Source organism: Arachis ipaensis, chromosome B3 (genome assembly GCF_059453495.1).
Source record: "Arachis ipaensis isolate K30076 ecotype BB chromosome B3, ASM5945349v1, whole genome shotgun sequence".
In the NCBI taxonomy this organism is placed as follows: domain Eukaryota; kingdom Viridiplantae; phylum Streptophyta; class Magnoliopsida; order Fabales; family Fabaceae; genus Arachis; species Arachis ipaensis.
This window is the reverse complement of record NC_142438.1, coordinates 29,920,873-29,943,263: the sequence shown is the minus strand read 5'-3', so window position 1 is coordinate 29,943,263 and position 22,391 is coordinate 29,920,873. Positions and strand designations below refer to the sequence as shown.

The 22,391-nt window shown below is 32.7% G+C and overlaps 4 protein-coding genes and 1 non-coding gene across 7 annotated transcripts; 2 read left to right on the top strand and 3 right to left on the bottom strand.

The window, feature by feature from the left end:
• Positions 1-1,083: 1,083 nt before the first annotated feature.
• Positions 1,084-3,170, bottom strand: LOC107630078 (DNA-directed RNA polymerases II, IV and V subunit 8B). Its single transcript, XM_016333110.3, has 4 exons — positions 3,031-3,170; positions 2,246-2,403; positions 1,734-1,822; positions 1,084-1,409 (listed from the first exon to the last, which is right to left on the bottom strand). The coding sequence occupies exons 1-4, from the start codon at positions 3,104-3,106 to the stop codon at positions 1,298-1,300; spliced, it is 435 nt and encodes a 144-aa protein (XP_016188596.1). The 5' UTR covers positions 3,107-3,170; the 3' UTR covers positions 1,084-1,297.
• On the top strand, positions 3,038-7,179 carry LOC107630079 (uncharacterized). Of its 2 annotated transcripts, none has more exons than XM_016333111.3 (5): positions 3,038-3,358; positions 3,652-3,740; positions 4,927-5,088; positions 5,255-5,403; positions 6,759-7,179. In XM_016333111.3, exons 3-5 carry the CDS (start codon positions 4,947-4,949, stop codon positions 6,834-6,836), a joined length of 369 nt encoding a protein of 122 aa, XP_016188597.1. In that variant the 5' UTR covers positions 3,038-3,358; positions 3,652-3,740; positions 4,927-4,946; the 3' UTR covers positions 6,837-7,179. The 2 variants fall into 2 exon arrangements, with proteins under 2 accessions (XP_016188597.1, XP_088365306.1); XM_088509180.1 differs by having other exon boundaries at positions 3,357-3,383.
• Positions 7,180-8,736: 1,557 nt separating this feature from the next.
• On the bottom strand, positions 8,737-8,809 carry TRNAA-UGC (transfer RNA alanine (anticodon UGC)). Its single transcript has one exon. It is a non-coding gene; the product is annotated as a tRNA-Ala (tRNA).
• Positions 8,810-9,117: 308 nt separating this feature from the next.
• On the top strand, positions 9,118-12,767 carry LOC107630076 (pentatricopeptide repeat-containing protein At2g20710, mitochondrial-like). Of its 2 annotated transcripts, none has more exons than XM_088507306.1 (3): positions 9,118-9,506; positions 10,107-10,780; positions 11,327-12,767. In XM_088507306.1, the coding sequence occupies exons 2-3, from the start codon at positions 10,430-10,432 to the stop codon at positions 12,515-12,517; spliced, it is 1,542 nt and encodes a 513-aa protein (XP_088363432.1). In that variant the 5' UTR covers positions 9,118-9,506; positions 10,107-10,429; the 3' UTR covers positions 12,518-12,767. The 2 variants fall into 2 exon arrangements, with proteins under 2 accessions (XP_088363432.1, XP_016188595.1); XM_016333109.3 differs by having other exon boundaries at positions 9,333-9,475.
• Positions 12,768-16,500: 3,733 nt separating this feature from the next.
• On the bottom strand, positions 16,501-20,794 carry LOC107630081 (pentatricopeptide repeat-containing protein At2g20710, mitochondrial-like). The gene is made up of 4 exons (XM_016333113.3): positions 20,323-20,794; positions 18,738-20,147; positions 18,011-18,617; positions 16,501-17,278 (listed from the first exon to the last, which is right to left on the bottom strand). The coding sequence occupies exons 1-2, from the start codon at positions 20,617-20,619 to the stop codon at positions 18,873-18,875; spliced, it is 1,572 nt and encodes a 523-aa protein (XP_016188599.1). The 5' UTR covers positions 20,620-20,794; the 3' UTR covers positions 16,501-17,278; positions 18,011-18,617; positions 18,738-18,872.
• Positions 20,795-22,391: the final 1,597 nt, after the last annotated feature.

The window sequence follows — 22,391 nt, the reverse complement described above, 5'->3', positions numbered from 1 at the left end:
TTATGATTTACATTAACTAGACACACATTAACAGGGGTCTAGAGCTGAAAAATTTTATTGATTAGTTTCATTTGTTCTTTCACCACAAAACTATAATATATATAGACCAGATTTGTTGCTTGATTGAATAGTGTATTAGTATCATGTTCTTTTGTTCATTTTATAACTTAAAAGAATTTTGCTTCAGAACGGTTTCTTGCAATTGACCTCTTGATTTATTTCAGTACAGTTCTGTTGGAATACCTATTATTTAGCTTATGATCATAACATTTAGGATATTCGGCTGATTCTAGTGATTTGTTCCCTTTGAGCAATAGATCTCAGGTTTGATTCTGAGTTGTTTAGACCAAAAAACAAAGGAGAGTTTGAGAGAACATGAATTTAGTGTTATCCTCTTGTCAAATAGCCTTAATTGTAAACTTAATTGATCAGTCACGATTCGGTTTCCAATATTGTTTGAGGATATAGATTCCCGAATTTTCTTTGTTTAACCGGTATTCACACGCTTTATGACAGGCATCATCAGGCACCAGGTTAGCAGAGGCTCGCGACATGAGAATGTTCAAATCTATTGTCAAGAATCTTGAAGCAAAGCTAGGGCCTATGGAAGTAACTCCCAAGAATGATAGTCATGAAAGTAGCACAGAAACACAAGGGCACTGAACAGAACACACAATAAGGAAGATGAAAGTAATGTAAATAAGGAAAATTGAACTGAGGGTAGTAATGCAGAGAATGTTAAAAGTTAAAACACACAGGATCTTAAAATTTTTTAACTTAGAAGGTGGAAAGAGTTTTGAAATGTTGCTTAAGTTTTCTCATAAGTGAAGACATTTTTCCATTTCTGTATGTAACTATTGGCATATGCAAAATTTTCCCATTTGTCAAGAGATTTGCAACATTCCTTACTATCCTCTGTCCTCCCTGCATTTCTTGTGCATCTTTTCTTATTTTTTTCACAGATAAACTTTTATGGAATTTGGATATTTTATCATGGAGATATTTTGCTATAAGAGAATCTTTTTTTTTTTTTTTAGATATATACACTTACAATGCACACAGATTAAATACCTATTAAAAAATACAGTAATACACATTTGTAGATAAATTAAACCAAATTATTCCATCATGTTCGGATAACTGGCAAACGTAGAGTTAACTTACAATCAATTCACCAAAATATTTTGATTTCCAAACATCTGGTCACAAGCATCACATTAACATGAACAAAATAGGTGGTTCTGATTATTACAACAAAGTTTCACTACATCCTCGTTGATATGCACTTTCAATTTTCTCAGACTTTCCTCATCAGAAGAAACAACCTCTGATCAAGCTCAAACTTGTTGAATTGAGAGGGTTCTCCCTTCAACATCATCAGAAGTCCACCAAATGAAATATTTATCTCCCTATAATTCAAAAACAATAAACCATATAAAGGAGGGGAAATGTAAAAGACTCTGCAACATTGAATTATAACTTAATTGGATAAAGTTCAGCTCTAACTATGGTGCTGCTACTTGGAAACAACATCCTCTACATGTCTCTCCATTCTTTAGAAAGGAAGAAAATACAAATAACTGTGTTCTCGGAGATAATGTCGTATATCTGTCCTTGGATCCAAACACATTTTTCTATCTCACAACTTTTATATTTGTGATTTGTCAATTACCAAGACAAGCAAACTAAGCAGGAATTATATTAATTATTAAAAGCATCTTTGTTAAACTTACGCTTTTTCACGCCCTGAACCCTCTGATACCCTATAGAGCTTCCCATACATGACATATTCAAAATTCTCGGCCAATGATAGCCGATTGTTCTGGAAAACAAAGAAAATCAAAGAATTCAGTAAGAAAAACTCAAACTAAAGATGATTGATTTTATCAGTAATGGGGGATAAAAGAACTAGCATGAGAACAAAGAAAACAGATGAATTATAAAGGGAACTATAGACTTTGTAATTAACTATTATTAGTCCACAAATATCAGATGTATTTAGGAGAAGAAAACATTCAAGAAATATACTTAGGAGAAGAAAACATTCTCTTGCCACATCAACTCTATTCGTGATCTAAATTCCAAGATTATGATGAACAAAAGCTCCAAACTATCAAACAGAAATCTAATGGCAATGTTACTACAACTAAAGATTGTCACACACTTTAGGATTTCAATGCTCACATTGTCTAATACACACGAAAAGATATACATTCATTGTTGGAACTTGGAACAAACCATTTACCTGAACATAATACCCAGTGTCTGGTGTTCCATCTGGATTAAGCGTTGGAACAAGCAGGAGCGCGAATTTCTGACCAACCTTTAATGGATATAACTCAGAATTGATGTCAAGGTGCATAAACATGTCAAACCTTTCACTCCTTGCTTCAATGCGAGTAACTTCAACATCACACAGAGCCAAGGTGTTGGAATCAAATACAGATAACAAAATCTAACAATAATGTCTCTAATAAGAGCAAATAATCCTACTCATCAGATAACATGCTTTTTAATGGAAATTTTGGATTTAAACACCACGAAAGAGGTCAAGTAATATAATAGTGGAGTGCAAATAGTTATTTTAAAAAAAATCAAAGTAAAATGTAATAGAATCAGCTAGCTTCACAAGAAAATTAAATTTAAAATAAATAAATAAAAATCTGTTTTACACTGGGACTCCCATTTTCTAGCACCAAAAAATAAATAAATAACACTCCACAATGCAATGAAATGCAGCTTATTAAAATAAACATATAAATAAATAAGAACAATTTTAACTGAAAAATTAAAACAAAATAAATATGCAATATTGCATTTTTAGTTTTTTTTTTTATATATATCTTGATAAAAAAAAGGTTAATCGTAAAAACACTGCAACTAAACAACAGTGTTTTAACACAGAGGTAGCGATCAGCTTAATAAATTCGTCTAAAGTTAAAACCTTCAACTCATCAATAATAGGAAGCAAGGCAACAGATTTATAGAGAAAAATTAGCAATAATAAAAATTGAATAATAACAATAATACCTTTGTCAAATAATTTTTTGTCATCAGGGTTCAATCTTTCAACTCTAAAGATATCTTCGAAGAGAACCTCCACCATCGTCGTAGTAGCGGTAGCACTAAGCCACTAAGCAAAATCCACCAACTCGTTTCTTCAACTCAGTTCAACTCTATGGACTCTGGCGTGTAATAAACTAATAATGGTTCGCTTTGACCGGTTTGGTCCGGTTCGATGATTTGGGTTTGAAATTTGGATTTGGGCCCACTAATATTTTGTGATGGATTGTCCGGTTCTCTTTGACGAGTAAGAAGAACCACCAGCAGCTTCTACCAGCGCCTCCTCAAAACTCAGGTACCTATGCTCTTAAACATTGCTAGTAATTCTTCATTTCCAGCTTCTAGCTATCGATTCTTTCATTTTGTTGTAGTAGTAGTAGTTGTTTGCATTTCTATCTTAGTGTGTGTGATTTTCATTTGTTCAAATCTTTGCATAGCCATTATTAATAATGATGCGACTTGTTCTTAGATAGGTGGCATTTAAATCGTGTTGAATATGCGTATGCAAATTTTGTAGTCGTTAATGCTGCAATATTGGCAACCTTGTTCTCCCTCCATAACCTTTTGATGTTGCTTTTGTTCGAGCAGGGTGGATACCGGCGTAAAGCATGCTATGAAGTGTGGGAGAACCGCGTAAGAATAGAAGGGATTAAGGGTTTCGTCAATCTACTTTTTAGGTTATTTATTTATCTATTATCTATTATATTTATCTATCTAGCTATTATCTATTATATCTAATTAGAATCAGGTTTTTGTAAACTCTAAATCCCTGAACTTTGTAAGACTGTAAAATGCTTTGGGGGAATTTTACCTTTGAGTGTGGTAAACGTGTGATGTTATAGATATCAGGTTCTGGGGCCTTGTTGGCTTTTGAGTTCAATGACCTGCAGATTGGCATTGTCCCGTTATAATTTTCTCTAATTAATTTGTTCAGATATTAATAGTAATATTAATGATGAAGTACCTGTGGGTATTGCCTTTTATATTTGAGACTGAGAGTTGTTTCATGAAACTATGGGAGTATGAGATTGTAGTTAATAATTTTGAAGTTTTGATTTTTGAATTTACACAGAGAGTATGCTTTTTGTTATTCTGTGCTTATTTATGGTTTAATATATTAATTTATTATAATCTGGTTATTCTTATTGAACCACGGTTAAACTAGTTAGACCTTTGAACTTTTGAATAGTAACCTAAACGATTCGATGTCTGGTTTAGTTTTTAGAACCTTGCTGATATCTCGTCTTCAACCACTGTGGCTGTGGCTTTATGTTGGTTTTGTTGCACTTTAAGCATAGAACCCCAGAATAAGGTTATTGTCATCTATTAGTTTTGATGTGTATCCCGAAAGAACTTCATATACTCTTAAAGTGAAATTTATGTCTAATAATGTGCCATTGCAATAAAGTAAAATTGATTTGTTACTGGACAAAAAAAAAAGATTTTTTATTGTGGATTATTATTATATATTGCTGTTGCTACTATTTCATTATGCTCTATCAATTTCTGCTGCTGCTTCGTTTTGTTGATGTTGTTTGTGGATTGTTGTTGTTTTTATTTGGGTAAATTGTTGCTTTATTTATAGGAAATGGATTGGAGAACGAATCGAAGGATGCATTTCCTATTATTACTTTATAATGAGAATGCATCTTGCAATAGATTATTAGATTTAGTGTATTTATGTTCATGTTTTATGATGGTTTATTTATGTTTAAGACTCCATGGCTTTTTGCCTTTTGATGCCTTGAGATTATGTTCTTATGAATATGTTGGTAGATTATTAGATTAAAATGTTATGTATGATACATATTATATATAGGTCCGCTTTCCACTATAAAGCATGGTGTTGTTGAATTGTGACAGGGGTTTTTGCTTCTTCGACAATGGCAACATGGTTGCAAAGGATAATTAGAACCAGAGCCTCTAGTTTTCCCCCAACAACACCAAAACTGCTCCCTCATCATTCTTCTTCTTCTTCTTCTTCTTCTTCTTCTAGATTCTTCTCCAAATCAACCCAATACATTGGTACGCTACCTATCATTTCCCGCTATATAGTATATACCCATCTGCATTTTCATCCTCAACGTAGGACTCTTCATATGTTTTTATTGTGTTTAGTCTCTCGAAAACCAAGTCTTTCAATGTAATTTGAATGATTGTTTGTTTTGTGCAACTGTGCTTGATTATGCAGTGAAGGTTGGAATACCAGAGTTTCTAACGGGAATTGGGAATGGAGTTGAATCCCATGTTGCGAAACTTGAATCTGAATTAGGTGACTTCCAGAAGCTTCTCGTCACTCGCACCCTCAAACTCAAGAAGCTTGGCATTCCTTGCAAACATGTAATCCTTTGCTCTTTACTTGCTTTCTTTGCTACGTACGTGTCCTATTATGATGCATCATAAACTGTTATATATAAATGGAAAAAAGTAAATAAGCTTGAGATTAGTTTCTTGAGGTTACCATCCTGCACCATTCTATTGAACTGGACAAACCTGCATTCATGTTGTAGAATAACAAGAAGATAAGAATTCTGATAAGAGTGGGACTTATAGGGAGGTAGAATTTCAGAAAGTGAAAGACAGACGAGGGGAATTTAAGAGAATTAACATACTATCGATACCCTTTCTCCATCTGGCACTTATTCTGATTTTCTCTCCTTCTGGACCGATGACCTATGTGTTGGAATAAATTAATTTCAATATCCCAGATCATCCATATTAAATCACCAAAAATATCTCATAATGCGAAAGCGTACCTTTCAGAAAATTGATGAAAGAATTTGGATCTTGTGGTTCTTTCGATCTTCCTCAACCAAAGCCTTCTTATTCCTAGGTGGCTGAAAGAGTAACAAAGACGGTTTTGGTATATTGGGGACCGAAACCTTAAAGGTCTATTTATATTTGAGCATGGCACCCATTAAACCCTTAAGCCCAAATAAAATAGTATCTAAAGCCCAAAAGATAATATATCTAAAATTCAAAAAGATAATTATCTAAGGAACAAAAGATAATATCCGGTTTTATTCTCATTTAATTCCAAATCAAAAGTAATAATGACTTATTCAATTAGCATTTAAAACAATAAATGAGATCATCATTATATAAGTCATTTAATTTGAAATAGCATAATTTGTGATTATAATTAATATATGTATTGCCACAAATAAGTTAGGAAATCAAATAATTTCCTAACACTATGGGCCCACCTCCCGTGCTAACTTTTCTAATTTTGTCACTTAACTCATGCAATCATGCTGATTCATCATATCGTGGTTGGGTTTTGTCGCTACCTTGTATATTACATATACACTAGCTAAAGATTAAGGGTGTGTTTATTATGAGTTTCATGTTTGAAGGGAAGGAAACGGAGGGAAGAGAGGGGGGTTTTGAAAATTGTTGTAGATTACGTTATAACAACTTTCAAGTTGACATTTTAAGGAGTTGTGGTTAAGGGCTGAAAGAAGGTAGGGATGAAATGAAGAAGATGGATGAGTGTGTTGTTGCTGCTGCTGCGGTGTTGGTGCCTTGGTGGTGGGTGGTGAGACTGTTCTCATTCGGTCAATCCTAGGACTTATTAATTGGGACTAAGATGACCCACTTTTTACCTTTTGTTATGATTGAAATACTGATTTCTTTTGTTCTTGAAACGTACAATTGTATAGTTCACTTTCTAAACCTAGTTTCTGGTTTTGCAGAGGAAGTTAATATTGAAATATGCACACAAATATAGGCTTGGATTATGGAGGCCACGTGCTGAGCCCATGAAAGCCTAATTAGTTTTGGAGTAGAAGGGTATGACCAAATCATATACGTTTTGTCGCAGTGGCATGACAGTACTCAACTTTGCATGAAATGATGAAAGTCATTGCCTTATCCATCTTTTTCGTGAGGTTGTTTCTTCTGGAAAAAAATATATTTGTTATTTCTTATCTTCAGGGTTGTCATGGCATTTTCCATGTTTAATCACAAGATGATTAGACAGCATGTTGTGCATGATTTATGTATGAATGTGATAACTTTAGATTTGGGGGGCTTGTGCTTTGTACAAATGTCATAACTTACCCAATATTTTAGATTTCAATTTCACAATAAGCAATGAAACCAACTACTAAACATGTTCCACCTTTTTTTTTTTTAACTTGAAGGGAAGGTAATCTACAAAATCTATTGTCATACATACACGACGATTATTTTATTTATTTATTTGAGTTAATGTGTGTTGTGCTAGTCTCTTTGATGTGATGAACAACTCAAGTCAGAAAAGATATGATGTAGAAAAACACTTCATGACGACATATTCATAATAGTACCTAATGTTAGAAAGCATTAAGCTAAATGTTGAAATGACGCACTTGGTGAAGTGTTAAAAATGATTCCGCTGTGGATGGATGCCAACTTTTTCAGGTGTATTCTGATGTGAGAAGTGTTTTTACTCGAGAGTTTGCACAACACGTGGAAAGAAAAATCTAGGCTTGATATAATTGGTTCTGGGAAGCTTTAACTATTAGATCATAAAGCAATTAGTGTTATATGATCATACATGGTTGAGTTAATTCGACATGCTCCTTTAGATAGAAATGGAACGTGAAGGCTTAGAATATGCGGCACTATTATAGACTTATAGTATAAAGTGTGTAAAAATATTTCTATATAACGTAGCATAATGTGTTTTTAAAAGTTCAAAAAGACTTTGAATTAGCCATTAGGTGGTCAAGTAAGGTTATATGTAAACATTTTCGCTACAAATATGATACATACTAGGACACAATGACGTTTGATTCATGTAGTTCATTTTCACTTAGTAAAATAAGGCTATGTTGTTGTTGCGCATAGAATAATCTTTTTCCTATTTTCAACTCCAATGGCAGTTTGGTCTCACAGTGGGCATTCTCCAACCATATTTTATTCTCCTTAGTACCAGATTCTGGTTATGAGATAGTTGAAGAGTCACTCATTGATGATGGGGATTTCATGGTTTCCAAGTCAAACCCATTTGAGATCAATACGAAGAAGTCGAAAATCCAATCCCAAAAGAAAAGATACTGAAGAGAATAATAGACTCACATAAGGGAAAGCTCTCACATAATTGGCCTATGGACAACCGGTGTCGGCTGTCGGGTTGGTTGCATGAGAGACTGCAACTAGTCCTGGCGCAACCTTGTATATAGTTATCATATGGATATAGTTTTTGTAGGTCTAAATGAGGAGAGGATCTGTTTAAGCTCTCTAATCCAAACTAGATTGAAACAATTAGCACTTGCTAATAATGAAAAATGTGTAAGAATCAGTAACATATGTTGTATAGTTATTATGCATCAACTTGCTGTGGGAAGGCACGTGCAATTTGTGTAATGAATACCATTAACTTACACATGTGTTACTTGATTACTTCTACGATAGCACTCAATGATAATATACAGCATACAGGACAAAGATGTGAAGCTATTGTTATATGGAGTCACTTTTTACCCTGTTTCAGATTATGGTTTGGTTTTAGAGATTAGAGATTTGAATTTGCAAAGAAACTTTGGAGACTATAGATTAACTACTAACACTGCTGTGAAGATTTTAGTGATTAGTCCCATGCTTTCCGTAACTGTGTATGCCTGTTAGAATGAATATATTTAAAAAAACAAAATCAATTAATAAAAAAATATGGAAATAAAAAAGATATGGAGATGCGGGGGATCGAACCCCGTGCCTCTCGCATGCAAAGCGAGCGCTCTACCATTTGAGCTACATCCCCACGCATGTTGAAAAGCTTTGACTGAAAATATAAGAGAGTGAAGGGAAGATGTTTCGAAGTAATGCAGTGAGTTACATCACTAAAATGTGGTTAGGAGTTTTTGCTTTTTACTCTGAAGTTTGTAATTTATAAGTACCTTTGAATAATTTTACAAACAAAATTAAATTTTGTCAATACAATTCAAACAACATTATTATATCTACTTTTGAGATAAATAAAATTTCAAAACAAATCATATTGAACTATTCAACCTAATTTCGATCAAAATCAGCATTACAAAATCATGGTCAAATTTATGTTTGCAAAGTGCAAACTATAATCTAAATACACCATGTATCTCATAATTTTTACTTTTCTTTGTTAAAATTTTTGCATGTTTTTCCTCAATTTTGTTTTCCAATTGAATCACGGTTAAACTGGTTGAACAAATAAACCAGTAAACCAGTTAAAACAGTTCGAATTTCTGCCCAAAATATTATTCTGAATTTATAATTCTAAGTTTACCCTTTTGCTATTTCTAATCAGGGCATCTCTGTTCTTCTCACCTCCCTCTCCTCTCAAATCTCAATCACAGGTCACCATCTAAGAGCTCCAGTTGAAGCCAAGCCCCTGGCGTCGCCACCAGTACCACCACCGCGTCACCGTCGTCGGACCACCGTGACCAAGGTTACTCGCCGTCACACCTTCATCTTCGTAGGCACGTTTTTCATTTCGTGTATCCTTGTCAAGCCAATGTTTCTCTTCTCTTCTCCTCCATGTTCACGTTTGTGTTGTCGTCTCTTCTCTTCTCTTTCGCAGCTTGTCTTCTCTTCCGCGTTCGTGTTTTTTTTTTTTTTTTTTGGTTGCAGTTTTATATGAATTTGTATGGAGTTATATGAATTTTTATTGAAAAGTTCTGCTGCTCTGATGAAGCTTTTGGTATATTTCAGCGTGTTCTTGTCTTCTCTTTCGCATTTGTGTTCTCTGTATTTGAGTATGTGATTAATTGTATATTTGAGTGTGTTTGAGTATTCTCAATTTATGGACTTCAATTTGAGTTAAATCTGTTACACAAATGCTTGCTATTTACTATTTGCTATTTGCTATTTGCTGCTGCTATGAATATGTCCAGCTGCCCCTGCTATATTACATTATTTTTCAGTTGATGTTTCATTGTATTGTATTTTATTTTTCACATAGATGATAGTAATGACATAACCATTGATGGGTGCATTGTATGAGTGTTATGAATTATAATTTCAGTAGAGTTAATTTATTATTTATGCTTATTTTGACTGATGATTATTTTGATATGAAGGAATGGAGCATTCGGAAATTGTTAAAGGATGAATAAAAATTCAAGATCGGTGAGAAGCTTGAACAACTTGGATGAATTTATCAACTAAACCCAAGCTTATCAACGTGGTTGCAGCCGCAGCCGTCGCAACACTGCCTCCTCCAGCTCCGGCGTCAATACTAGCCTCTGCTCAGCCACATCGGTTCTTCAGTGTTCCTTTAAACTGTACCAACATGTTCTCTTTCTTATTCCTCTCTCTCTCTCTCTCTCTCTCATCTTCCTCAAGCTTTTGTAGATGTTTCTAATTCTCCACTATAACCCTTCTTCCTAGGCTCTTAGATTAGATGAGTTATGCTACACAAATCCTCAGCATTTCACGTAAATCATTTCAATTTATAAAACGGTTTTCGTTTCTCGCAACCCCTACGCTTCCTTCACAGCCCTCCGCCACCTCCAACCTCTTAACAGTCAAGAAGGAACAAAGCGGCGTCGTTTCAGTTCCGAGGACACCATTTTTCCAGAAGCTTCCTTTGCGCGACTTATACCGTTGGATCTTCACGGCTCCTGAATCGACGTCCTTGGTGGTTCCGATAATCGAGAAGTGGATTAGAGGTGGCGGAACTGTTAACTACAACAGACTCCTATCTGTTATCAGGAAATTCAGATCACGCAGAAGATATAGAAACGCCCTCGAGGTATTGTTTTTGCTACTACTAATTACTTTTAATAGTTAATTAAATTATTTAAATTTGTGGTTTTTTTTTTTCCCTTCTATTCAATCATAGTATAGGATAAATTTTTATCTAGCTGCATATTCAATTGGAGCGAATATACAAGAAATTTGAGCATTATTAGTGAGATTTGAATTAGAAGAATTAGACATTACAATTTTGAAAGTGTTCACTGGGGTGTGTTTTGAAGGTCTAATCTTTGTTAAAAATGACTAATGAATTGCATTTTAGGGTGTCATTTCTCAGTGTTCAGTTGACAACTTTGTTCAACGATAGAAGAATGGTATATCTCTGTTTTGATTCCCTGGGAGTTGTGGGTCGATTTGATTTTGTGACTAAGATTCGAAATAATGCTTCTTTCTCTCAAGTTTTGGGATCTTTCTATAGCCTTATCTTTATTCTTCTGCTATTACAGCAACAAACTTTGCATTGTCCCATGTCGGTAGGTGTGTTGGCTTTTTTATGCCTTTTCATTTACCTTCTATTGGGTAACATGAATCATCTCTACAGGTATTGTCATGGATGTTTGAGAAAGGGTTTTCCAAACATAAATCTGGAGATCTTGCGATAAGACTAGACTTGATTGGGAAAGTTAATGGATTAGAAGAAGCAGAATTCTATTTTAATAGCATTCCAAAGTACTTACGAACTGGAGAATGTTACAGCTCTCTTCTTAATTGCTGTGCTCATGCTAGGGATGTGGGTAGTGCAGAGCGCATCATGGAGAAGATGAGAGCTTTGGGTTTTGCAGGGTCGATTTTGTCAAGAAATGTTTTGCTTAATCTCTACTATCAAACACAGAACTATGACAAATTGGAAAATTTGGTATGTGAAATGCAAGAAGAGGGTATTAATTTCAATAGCTATACATTTGGTACCCTGATTAGTGCTTATGCTGCCACTTCTAATACGGAAGGAATTGACAAGCTTATCGCACAGTTAGAGCATAATTGGATTCAGTACTGGCATTTAGATTGGACCGTTTATGCTATTGCAGCCAATTGTTATAGGAAACAAGGACTCTTTGATAAAGCTTTTAATGTCTTAAAGAAATCAGAGAGGCTCATAACTAACAAAAAGAGGAGAGTGGCCCTTACTTTCCTTATGACTCGATATGCAGCAATAGGCAAGAAAGAAGAAGTGATGAGGTTATGGAAAATTTTAACAACGGATGGGAAGTTATACAGTAGAGCTTATTTAGCTGTAATTGCTTCAGTTCTTAAGTTTGATGACTTTGAAAGTGCTGAGAATATATTTAAGAATTGGGAATCTAAAAATCTGGGTTTTGATATTCGGATTCCAAACTTGATTATTGGAGCTTACAGCAAGAAGGGCAATATGGAGGCAGCTGAATCTGTTGTTGATTGGACAATCATAAACAACGGAGAGCCAAATTTAAAGACTTGGTCCTATCTCTCATGTGGGTATATTGAACAAGGTAATTTTTCAATGGCTATTGAATACATCAAAGAAGCCATTTCTGTCTGTGAAGTGGGGCATCACTGGATGCAATTTTGGGAATCTTTGGCTGCCATTTTTGAATACTTGAAAAGTAAAGGAGATATGGAGGAAGTAGAGGAGTTGGTACGGTTACTTAGGAGCAAGGATCTTGTCTCCCTTGACGTTCACAAGAAGTTGATGAATTGGATTAAGGATGTTGAATCAAATGTGCATGTAATTGATGTGTTCTGTGGCACATAAACAAACAAATGTAGTTTCAAAAGCCAAAGGAATACAGATGCAGCAATGATAAGCAATTCTTGCAATAGGTCTTGCATTTGTTGTACACATTTTTGTATATGTAGGTTAGGATTATTAATTTAACAACCTAATGGCTTGCTGTCATTCAAGACCTATGCATGCATCTCTGTAAAATGCCAGGTTATTTTTTGTATAAACTCTTAAATTGATAGTTATCCATATAAAAAAACACTGAAATTTAAATATGTACGTGTTGAATATGATTTCCGACCAAAAAAGGTGTTGAATATCATTATAGAAACAGGAAAGATGATAAGGAATTGAATCCATATAAAATTTGTTAACTGGTGACATTTTGCATTTTTGTTTAGAGTAGTTTACCATGAGAAGGGGTTTCTGTGGAAAAAAAAAATGGTTTTTTTTTTGTCATTAAAAAAAAAACGGTTTCAGATGATTTAAAAAAAAATGCTTTGTTCAAATTTTGACAAAAACCGAAAAAAAGAAAACCCTTTATACAACTCTACGACTATGGGCTACGTTCATTTTCACATAGAGATTCACCTTAAAAAAAAAAAAGTAGATAATTTAAATCTTAAACTGTATTTTATTTAAAAAAAGTAGATAATTTAAATCTTAAACTGTATTTTAAAAAGAGTTATGTTAAGTAACCAATGATTTTTTTGAACAATATGAACAATAGATTTTAAATTTAGTTATTACTAGATATTAATTAGGGAAAATTATTCTAAAGGACTGTTAGGAAGATTTAATTATTAAAAATGACCTTTAATATCAAAATTATTAAGAAGGACCAAATCTTTTTATCTTCCTAAATTACTAATTATTTATTTACATTCATATATCCATACAACACATTAATTTCTACACCCTTCCGTGAATGACTCATTTAGCTACAGCTTTGATAGGATTTTTGAAAGGAAAAAAGAATTTCAAATGAGTTGTTTGCACTTTGAACGCAGGAAATGTATTTAGCATATTAGCATAATTGCTAATTCAATTAGTTATTGTGAACCAAAAGCAGGATACAATTTTGGGAAAATTATTGTAAAGGACCATTAGGAACATTTAATTATTAAAAAGAATTTTTAATATTAAAATTATTAAGAAAGACTAAATCTTTTTATAATATTTAAGAAGAAAAACCAAATCTTTCTATAAAGAGACAAATATATCTTTAATTATTTTTTATTTATTTTTTATAATTTTTCCTTAAATAATAAAAATTACTAAAATAATAATAAAAAATAAAATTTTAATAACAGTTTTACTAAATATTATTTTTAAAAATTAGTCATCTAAAATTTTAAATTAATAATTATTCTTCAGATACTTATACAATAATACTTATTTCGTGTTATGTATTATAGTAAATTGAGTTTATGAACTGATTCAATTTATCATGTATTTTCTATAATAATAAATTGAATTGGATTGATTAGATTTATTAAAGAATTTAGTGCAGATATAATTTTTCACTTGTTTTAATAAATTGAAATGGCCTAATTCGATTTATTTAGATATTTTATCTTATTAATAAATTAAATTTATCTAATTTAATTTATATAAATATATTTAAAACAGATGTGTAATCAAATAATTTTATGTAGGACATCTGTATAATTTTAATCTCTATTTATTAACGTAAATTACCTTTGAATTTATATCATATTTTATTATTATAATTCAATGGCTAAATTAACATAAATGCTATACTCCAAAGAAAATATAAAATGCAGAGTCTCTAAAAATTATAATCTTTATGTTAATAAATTTTATTTCTCTTAAAATTTTAATAATTTTTATTAATTATTTTTATTTTTTTTATTTTTGTGATCTTTACCCAAAGAGAAAAATAAAGCTAAAAGATCATAAAAGTAAAAAAATAAATAAATAAATAATAAAAATTACTAAAATTTTAGAAAAAAATTGTTAATATAAAAATTATAAAAAATAATTAAAGATATATTTATCTCTTTATAAAAAGATTTGGTTGATCTTCTTTAATATTATAAAAAGATTTGATCCTTCTTAATAATTTTAATATTAAAGGTCCTTTTTAATAATTAAATCTTCCTAACGGTCCTTTACAATAATTTTTCCTACAATTTTTCCAAATTTGAAGACTGTCAAATTGGGTAACATAAAGAGTTTGTGCAAAATATGAAATTCTGAAACTCATGAAAATTCTTTTGGCAAACTATACACTCTGATCATTGAGAAATGTGATGAATTGGTCCATGTGATTCCTCATAATATGGTTGGAAGATTGTCGAATTTAAGTTGTTTGAGGGTTACGAACTGCGAGTCAATCAAAGTTATATTTGAAGAAGCTGATGATGATAATAGAATGTATTCAAATGGAAGAAAGAAGTAAAATGGAGTGATCTCAAATTGTAAAAGATATATTTATTTCCTTATAAAAAGATTTGGTTCTTCTTCTTAAATATTATATAAAAAGATTTGGTCCTTCTTAATAATTTTGGTATTAAAAGTCCTTTTTAATAATTAAATCTTCCTAACGGTCCTTTAGAATAATTTTTCCTATTAATTACTCATGCCATTAATTAATTTTGAGATTAATTTATTTTTTTAACTTCATTATTCACATTGTTCAACAATATTGTTGTCTACCTATACTTTTTTATTTAGAAAATCCCAGAAAATTGCTTCACTAAAAAATTAGCAAAAAAAAAGTTATTATTATTATTATTATTATTATGAAAAAGAGGTAATTTTCATTTTTTCCCCTCTACAATGTTTAAAACACCATTGGCAAACCAACTTCCATTGCTAATGCTGTAAGTACCATTAGAAGTAGAAGCTCTTGAAAAATTATCGCGAACACAATACTATTTAAATTACGGAGTTATCTATAAATTAAAAAAGTAAATACTTTATGATTAATAAAAGTATTTTTGTTTACTTTTTATAGATGTTTAATAAAATTTAATATTTATTTTAATTATTTTATGCAATTAAAAAGACAATTAATTTTTAAAAAATGAACATAAAATAATAATAAAATTAATTAAATATTTTAGATTATATATATTAATTAGGAATATAATATATGCTTATGTAATATAATTTAAAAAACGTAATATATAATATATAACAAGAAACAGTATAATTTAGTAGTAGTTAAGTTGATTTTTATTTTTTAAGTCTCTTTTTTGAAACTCATTCAAATATAATTAAAAAACTAAAGAAAAAGATCTTATTTTTTGTCACAATTTATTTTCTATAAAAAATTATTAGAATACTTATTAACAAATAATTTATATTTATGAGACGTTTAAATAAGTTTTTATTTTAAAAACAAAGACTCTGAGTAAAAAAATAGTATAAAATAATCAAACTTAAAGATAAAATATGAAAAAATATTTTAATTATAATACATAATTAAACATATGTATAAAATATTTAATTTGATATTATATTAAAATTAAATTAAAAAATATATAAAAAATTTAATTATTTTAAGAAGAAAGAAAGAAAATTTAATTATAATGATGAGAAGATGTGGTTAATACATATAGTTCCTTTAGGTGATTGGAGTTTTAAAAATTGTACAGGAAAGGGGGAGGATTTGACATGTGTGGTGTGCAGGCTTAGAATAGATGTCAATTTTTGCTATTCTTCTTTTGCTACAAAATGCTATTTATAAACCGATCTCTCTTTTTTCAGCAAATTCAATTTTTTTACCTGGTCCTTCAAGAATCAAGATCCATATTATACTTTCACCACCTAAGAACTCTCCTACTTCCACACAATTAGTCGCTAAACAAAAATGATTAATATTCTTTGGGACATTTCGTACATAGCATTTAACGTTATACTTTAGGGTAAAATTTCAAATCTTTAATTTGGTAGCGCAACTCGTAAATAGATTGCTTTATGTAAACCCAACATACAAAAACAGAGAATTATTGATCGCATTTGTTAATACCTAATTCTGAATTCAGTCAATATGTGATTACGGATCAATTTTATATTTTGGCAAATAAACCACTTTGAGTACGAAAACATCTTCATAGAACCGCTGAATATCAACATAGTAACTATAAACCTAATCACTACAACTCGAGGTATTGGATGGCAAATTTACGTCCAAGCAACAAAATCGAAGCATAAGGAAAGTAAGGGCCACCCTCCTCTTTTTGTTAGTTATGACTTATGAGCCTCTCTGATTTCTTTAAGACATTAAAAGCTTTATCAGAGAGTCCTTGTTTCCTATAACAATTGGCTGCAATAGCATAAACAGTCCAATCTAAATGCCAGTACCGAATCCGATTATGTTCTAACTGTGCCAGAAGCTTGCCAATTCCCTCCGTTTTAGAAGTGGCAGCGTAAGCACTAATCAGGGTACCAAATGTATAGCTATTGAAATTAATACCCTCTTCTTGCATTTCACATATCAAATTTTCCAATTTGTCATAGTTCTGTGTTTGATAGTAGAGATTAAGCAAAACATTTCTTGACAAAATCGACCTTGCAAAACCCAAAGCTCTCATCTTCTCCATGATGCTTTCTGCTCTATCCACATCCCGGGCATAGCAATTAAGAAGAGAGCTGTAACATTCTCCAGTTCTTAAGTACTTTGGAATGTTCTGCTTCTTCTAGTCCATTAGCCTTCCCAATCAAGTCTAGTCCATTAACCTTCCCAATCAAGTCTAGTCTTATCGCAAGATCTTCAGATTTATGTTGGGAAAACCCTTTCTCCAACATCCACGACGACACCTGTAGAAATGATTCATGTTACCCATAGAAGGTAAATGAAAGGCATAAAGAAGTCAACACATCTACTGACATGCAAAGTTTGTTGCTGTAATAACAGATGAATAAAGATACGGCTATAGAATCCCATAACTCCGAGCAAAAGAAACATTATTTCGAATCTTAGTCACACAATCAAATTGACCCACAACTCCCAGGGAATCAAAACAGAGATATATCATTCTTCTATCGTTGAACAAAATTGTCAATTGAACAATGAGAAATGACACCCTATGAATGCAATTCATTAGTCCTTTTTAACAAAGATTAGACCTGCAATTCTGCAAAACACTTCCCAGTGAATACTTTCAAGTTTCAATCACACATATTATGAAGTAAGGTTCACTCTGTCTTTTATCCTGCAACCAATATCAACAAATTCCTCAACTTTGAGATAAGTAGATAACACTCTTACCCAAGACCTTATTTAAAGCTAACAAACAAGCCTCAGACCACTTGGATCAACAAATTTTTATTAGAGCCAAATCTATCATCAAGTAATATCTAAAATTCTTCTAGTTGAAATCTCACTAATAGCGCTCAAATTTCATGTATATTCTCACCAATTGGATCGCATTATGCAGCTAGATCAAAATTCATCCTATACTGTGATTAAATAAATAAAAGAATAAAAAATCCACAAATTTAATTAATTTAATTAACTATTAAAAGTATTAGTAGTAGCAAAAACAATACCTCGACGGTGGTTTCTATATCTTCTGCGTGATCTGAGTTTCCTGATAACAGATAGAAGTCTGTTGTAGTTAACAGTTCCGCCATCCCTAATCCACCTCTCGAAGATTGGAACCACCGAGGACGTCAATTCAGGAGCCGTAAAGATCCGACAGTACAAGTCGCGCAAAGGAAGCTTCTGGAAAAACGGTGTCCTCAGGACTGAAATGACGCCGCTTTGTTCCTTGTTGACAGCTAAGAGGTTGCAGGTGGTGGAGTGTTGTGAGGGATGAGTAGGGATTGCGAGAAATAAAATTCGTTTTATAAATTGAGACGATTTACGCAAAATGTGGAGGATTTGTGTAGCAAAACACATCTAATCTAGAGCCCAGGAAGAAAGGTTATAGTGGAGAAGAAGCAGCATCTGCAAAAGCTTGAGGAAGAAGAAGAGAGAGAGAGAGACAAATAAGAAAGACAACAGTGTAAAGTGACACTAAAGAAGCAATGTGGCTGAGCAGAGGCTAGTATTGACGATGGAACTGAAGGAGGCCGCGTTGCAACGGCTGTGGCTGCAACCACGTTGATAAGCTGGGTTTGGTTGAATAAACGGAAGTGGTTCTCCGTATTTGAGCTGAATTAAACACCGACGTAACAAAACAAATTATAAGCCAGTTGAATCTTATTAGGTTGTTAAATTTATTTTGAAATGAAGCATCTTAGAAAATTTAAGAGAGTGATATATAAGACATACCAACTTAGAAGCAGTCTTTTTGGTGAACCATTCACCTACATCAATTGGTCCTAAACCTCATTGTTGAAAAGATGTGTACACCGAATGTAAACCCTAATTCATGATTTGCCTAATTGACAGTCATCCCTTAACATTTTATTGATGGCTAAGGCAGAAGTCAGGGCTGTTTCTATCTTCCTCTGGCTCTGAAATTTCACCTGTTTGTTTATGAGAATCTAAACCCAGCACATCAATTGCAGGCACATTTGACTCCACATCCTTAATCCAACTCATCAGCTTGTTATGAACATCAAGCGAGATAATATTCTTGCTACTGAGTGACCTTATCAAATCCTCTGCCTCCTCCATATCTCCATTAAATTTCAAGTACTGAAAAATGGCAGCTAAGGATTCCAGTAGTGGCCTCCACTTACACCCCACTTCACAGATAGAAACTGCCTCTTTCATACATCGAACAGCCCTCGCAAAATTTCTTTGGGAAACATATCCAAACAAGAGCCATGACCAAGTCCATAAATTTGGCTTTCCTCCCTTCATGATTGTCCTATTAACAATGGCTTCAGCTTCCTCCATATTGCCGTTTCTGCTGTAAGCTGCTATCATCTTGTTCGGAATAAAGAAATTTCTGAAATACCGATTTCTAGATTCCCACTCCTCAAAGATACTCTTAGCAAGTTCAATCTCATCCACCTTGAGAAATGAACTTACTACAGCTGAATAATACTGTTTTTTGAGTAACTTCCCATCCATCATGTAAATATTCCACAACCTCATCACTTCTTCTTTCTTCCCTATTGTTGCATATTGAGTCATAAGGTAAGGAAAGGCCTCATTCCAGATTGTATAACTCAGGCGCTTCTCTGATTTCTTTAAAGCGTTAAAAGCTTTATCATGAAGCCCGAGTTTGCCATACCAATTGGCTGCCACAGCATAAACACTCCACCAATCTACATGTTGGGAATACGATGGATCATCTTCTAACTGTGCAAGAAGTTTGTCGATTCCTTCTATATCAGATTTGGCCGCATATGTATTAATCAAGGTGGCGTATGTAAATCTATCGAATTTAACACCCTCTTCTTTCATTTCAAGCAACAAATTTTCCACTTTGTCATAGTTTTGTGTTTGATAGTAGAGGTTAAGCAAAGAATTTCTCGCCAAAGTAGACCTTGCAAAACCCAAATGTTTCATCTGCAGCATGATCCTTTCAGCTTTATCCACATCCCTAACTTGAGCATAGCAATTAAGAAGAGAGCTGTAACATTCTGCAGCTCTTGAGTATTTCGGAATGCTATCAAAATAGGATTCAGCTTCTTCTATTCCCTTAGCCTTTGCAATCAAGTCCAGTCTTAAACTAAATTCTGCAGATCCAGGTTCAGAGTATCCTTTGTCAGACATCCAAAATGACACCTGCAAACACAGTTCATTTTCACAAAGATCCCAAAACTCAGCCCAGAAAAACATAGTATCTTTAACATTTGAATCGCATTTTGCAGCTAGATCACGATTCAACCTAAAGTTCGAATAAATAATATTTTTATTAATTAATTAACGACTAATTTATAATTAATGATGATGACGATACCTCGAGGGCGTTTTTATATCTTTTGCGTGACCTAAGTTGCTTGATAAGGAATAGCAGTTTATCGTAGGTAAGAGTTTGGCCATCCTGAACCCACTGCTCGAGAATCGTAACAACCGGGAGAGTTGGATCGGTCACAGTGAATATCCGACGGTACAAATCCTGCGGGACATAAACGGCGGCGATTTGATTCCTCTTCGCCGGTAAGAGGTTGGAGGTGGAAGAGGCAGAGGTTGCGTAGGTCACGGAAGAACGAGGAAGAAGATGTAAAGCGGATTTCAGACGAGTGAGTACTACCATTTCTTATTCGGAATTAAGAGATGCAAGATGCAAGTTTTGTTCTTCAGCAATGGAGTTGCAGAGTGAGCGTTTGGAAGAGTAGCGGAATATTGTGAATACTGGATACTGCGAATTGAGCTGTGAGCAACAGCATTTGGTCTCAGTGGCAAAGTACATACCCTAATGGCCTAAATGCATAAATCTATTCAGAAAAATTAATTTTATAAATCAAATATCTAAAAAATTTATTTAACAACATTACGATAAATATTCAGTAAAGTAAATGATTTATCATATTTAAAATAAAAAAATTTAAGTTTGAAATAAAGACATAAAAAACATAATAAACATTTTAAAAAGTAGACGTTTTTTATAATAATCTCATTATTCATGAATGTATGTATTATTTAAAAACTAAGAAGACAAGAAATGATAAAATTGGATATGAACAAAGCTTATAATAAGAGAGAATGGAAGTTCTTATAGTTTATCATGGAGACAATAAGTTTTGTCTTTAGATAAATTTTTTATTCTATTCTAGTAGAAAGTCAACTATTTAGTTTTTTTAGGCCAACAAAGAGTATTCGTCAAGAAAATTTTTGTTACAGTATCTTTTTTTTTTTGGAACAAAAGATTTCTCCTATCTATTACATAAAGCAGAGCAAAACAGGACTATTCAAAAGATCTAAATTCATAAGAGAAGTCCAAGTGTTAATCACTTATTGTTTGTCGTAATTCTATTCTTTTTTGTAAGGCTTTAGAGGAGACATGTTCTAACCTTTTGACTCTACTATATGACTATGAAATAACTACTGGACAAAGTTAATTTCGATAAGTCTGCTATCTTTTTCAGTCGGAACACACCTACCAACGCTCGATGGGAATTGGCTACTACTCTTAATATTAAACATGTGGATGCCCAGGATAAATACCTAGGGCTATCATCAGTGGTCCAACGATCGAAGAAAGCGACTTTTAGGATCATTAAGAATAAAGTTCAAAAGAGGTCCAAGTTTGGAAAAGAAATCTCCTATTAACAGGTGGACGGCATGTACTCATTAAAGTAGTTGGTAAAGCAATTTCGGTATATACTCTATCTTGTTTCTAATTACCAAATTCATTATTGGAGAAGATGCATAGGATATTGATGCAATTCTAGTGGGATCGAAAAGGTTTAGAGCGCAAAATGGCGTGGATTAGCGAGGATATGATGTCCAGGCCTAAGAAAGAAGGAGGATTGGGTTAGGGGTGTACATGACCCGACCCGGCACGAAGATTTAGCCCGAGCCCGAACATTTTAGGGGCTAATTTGGTGTGATTTCACCAGGTATAGGGTTGGATAAATGTCTCAAAACTAGACCCGATCATTATTTAGGGATGGGTCTGGGTCAAGGTGAACCCGGCTTCACCTGACCCATGTGCATCTTAAGAGAACTAAAAAACATATATATGTTTTAAATTAATTCCAATATTATGTTATATTAATTATAAGCTTATTATTTTATTTTAAATCACACTTATTGAATTAGAAAATAGATTAAAAAAGCATCAAGTTAAAATTTATGGACAAATTCAAGTTCAAATATGGATATCAACTTCTCAATAACAAGTTTCTTTTTTATAAACAAGTGTATCATAAATACATTTCTTTATAAATTATTAAAATTTTAAAGGCCCGATTTTCACCCAATTTGGACTTGGTATAATTGTGGTCCAAAAATATTTGGGTTTCATCGGGTCTATGACTGGGTTATGATCTAAAAAAAATAGATCCGGTGTATATTTAGGGTCGA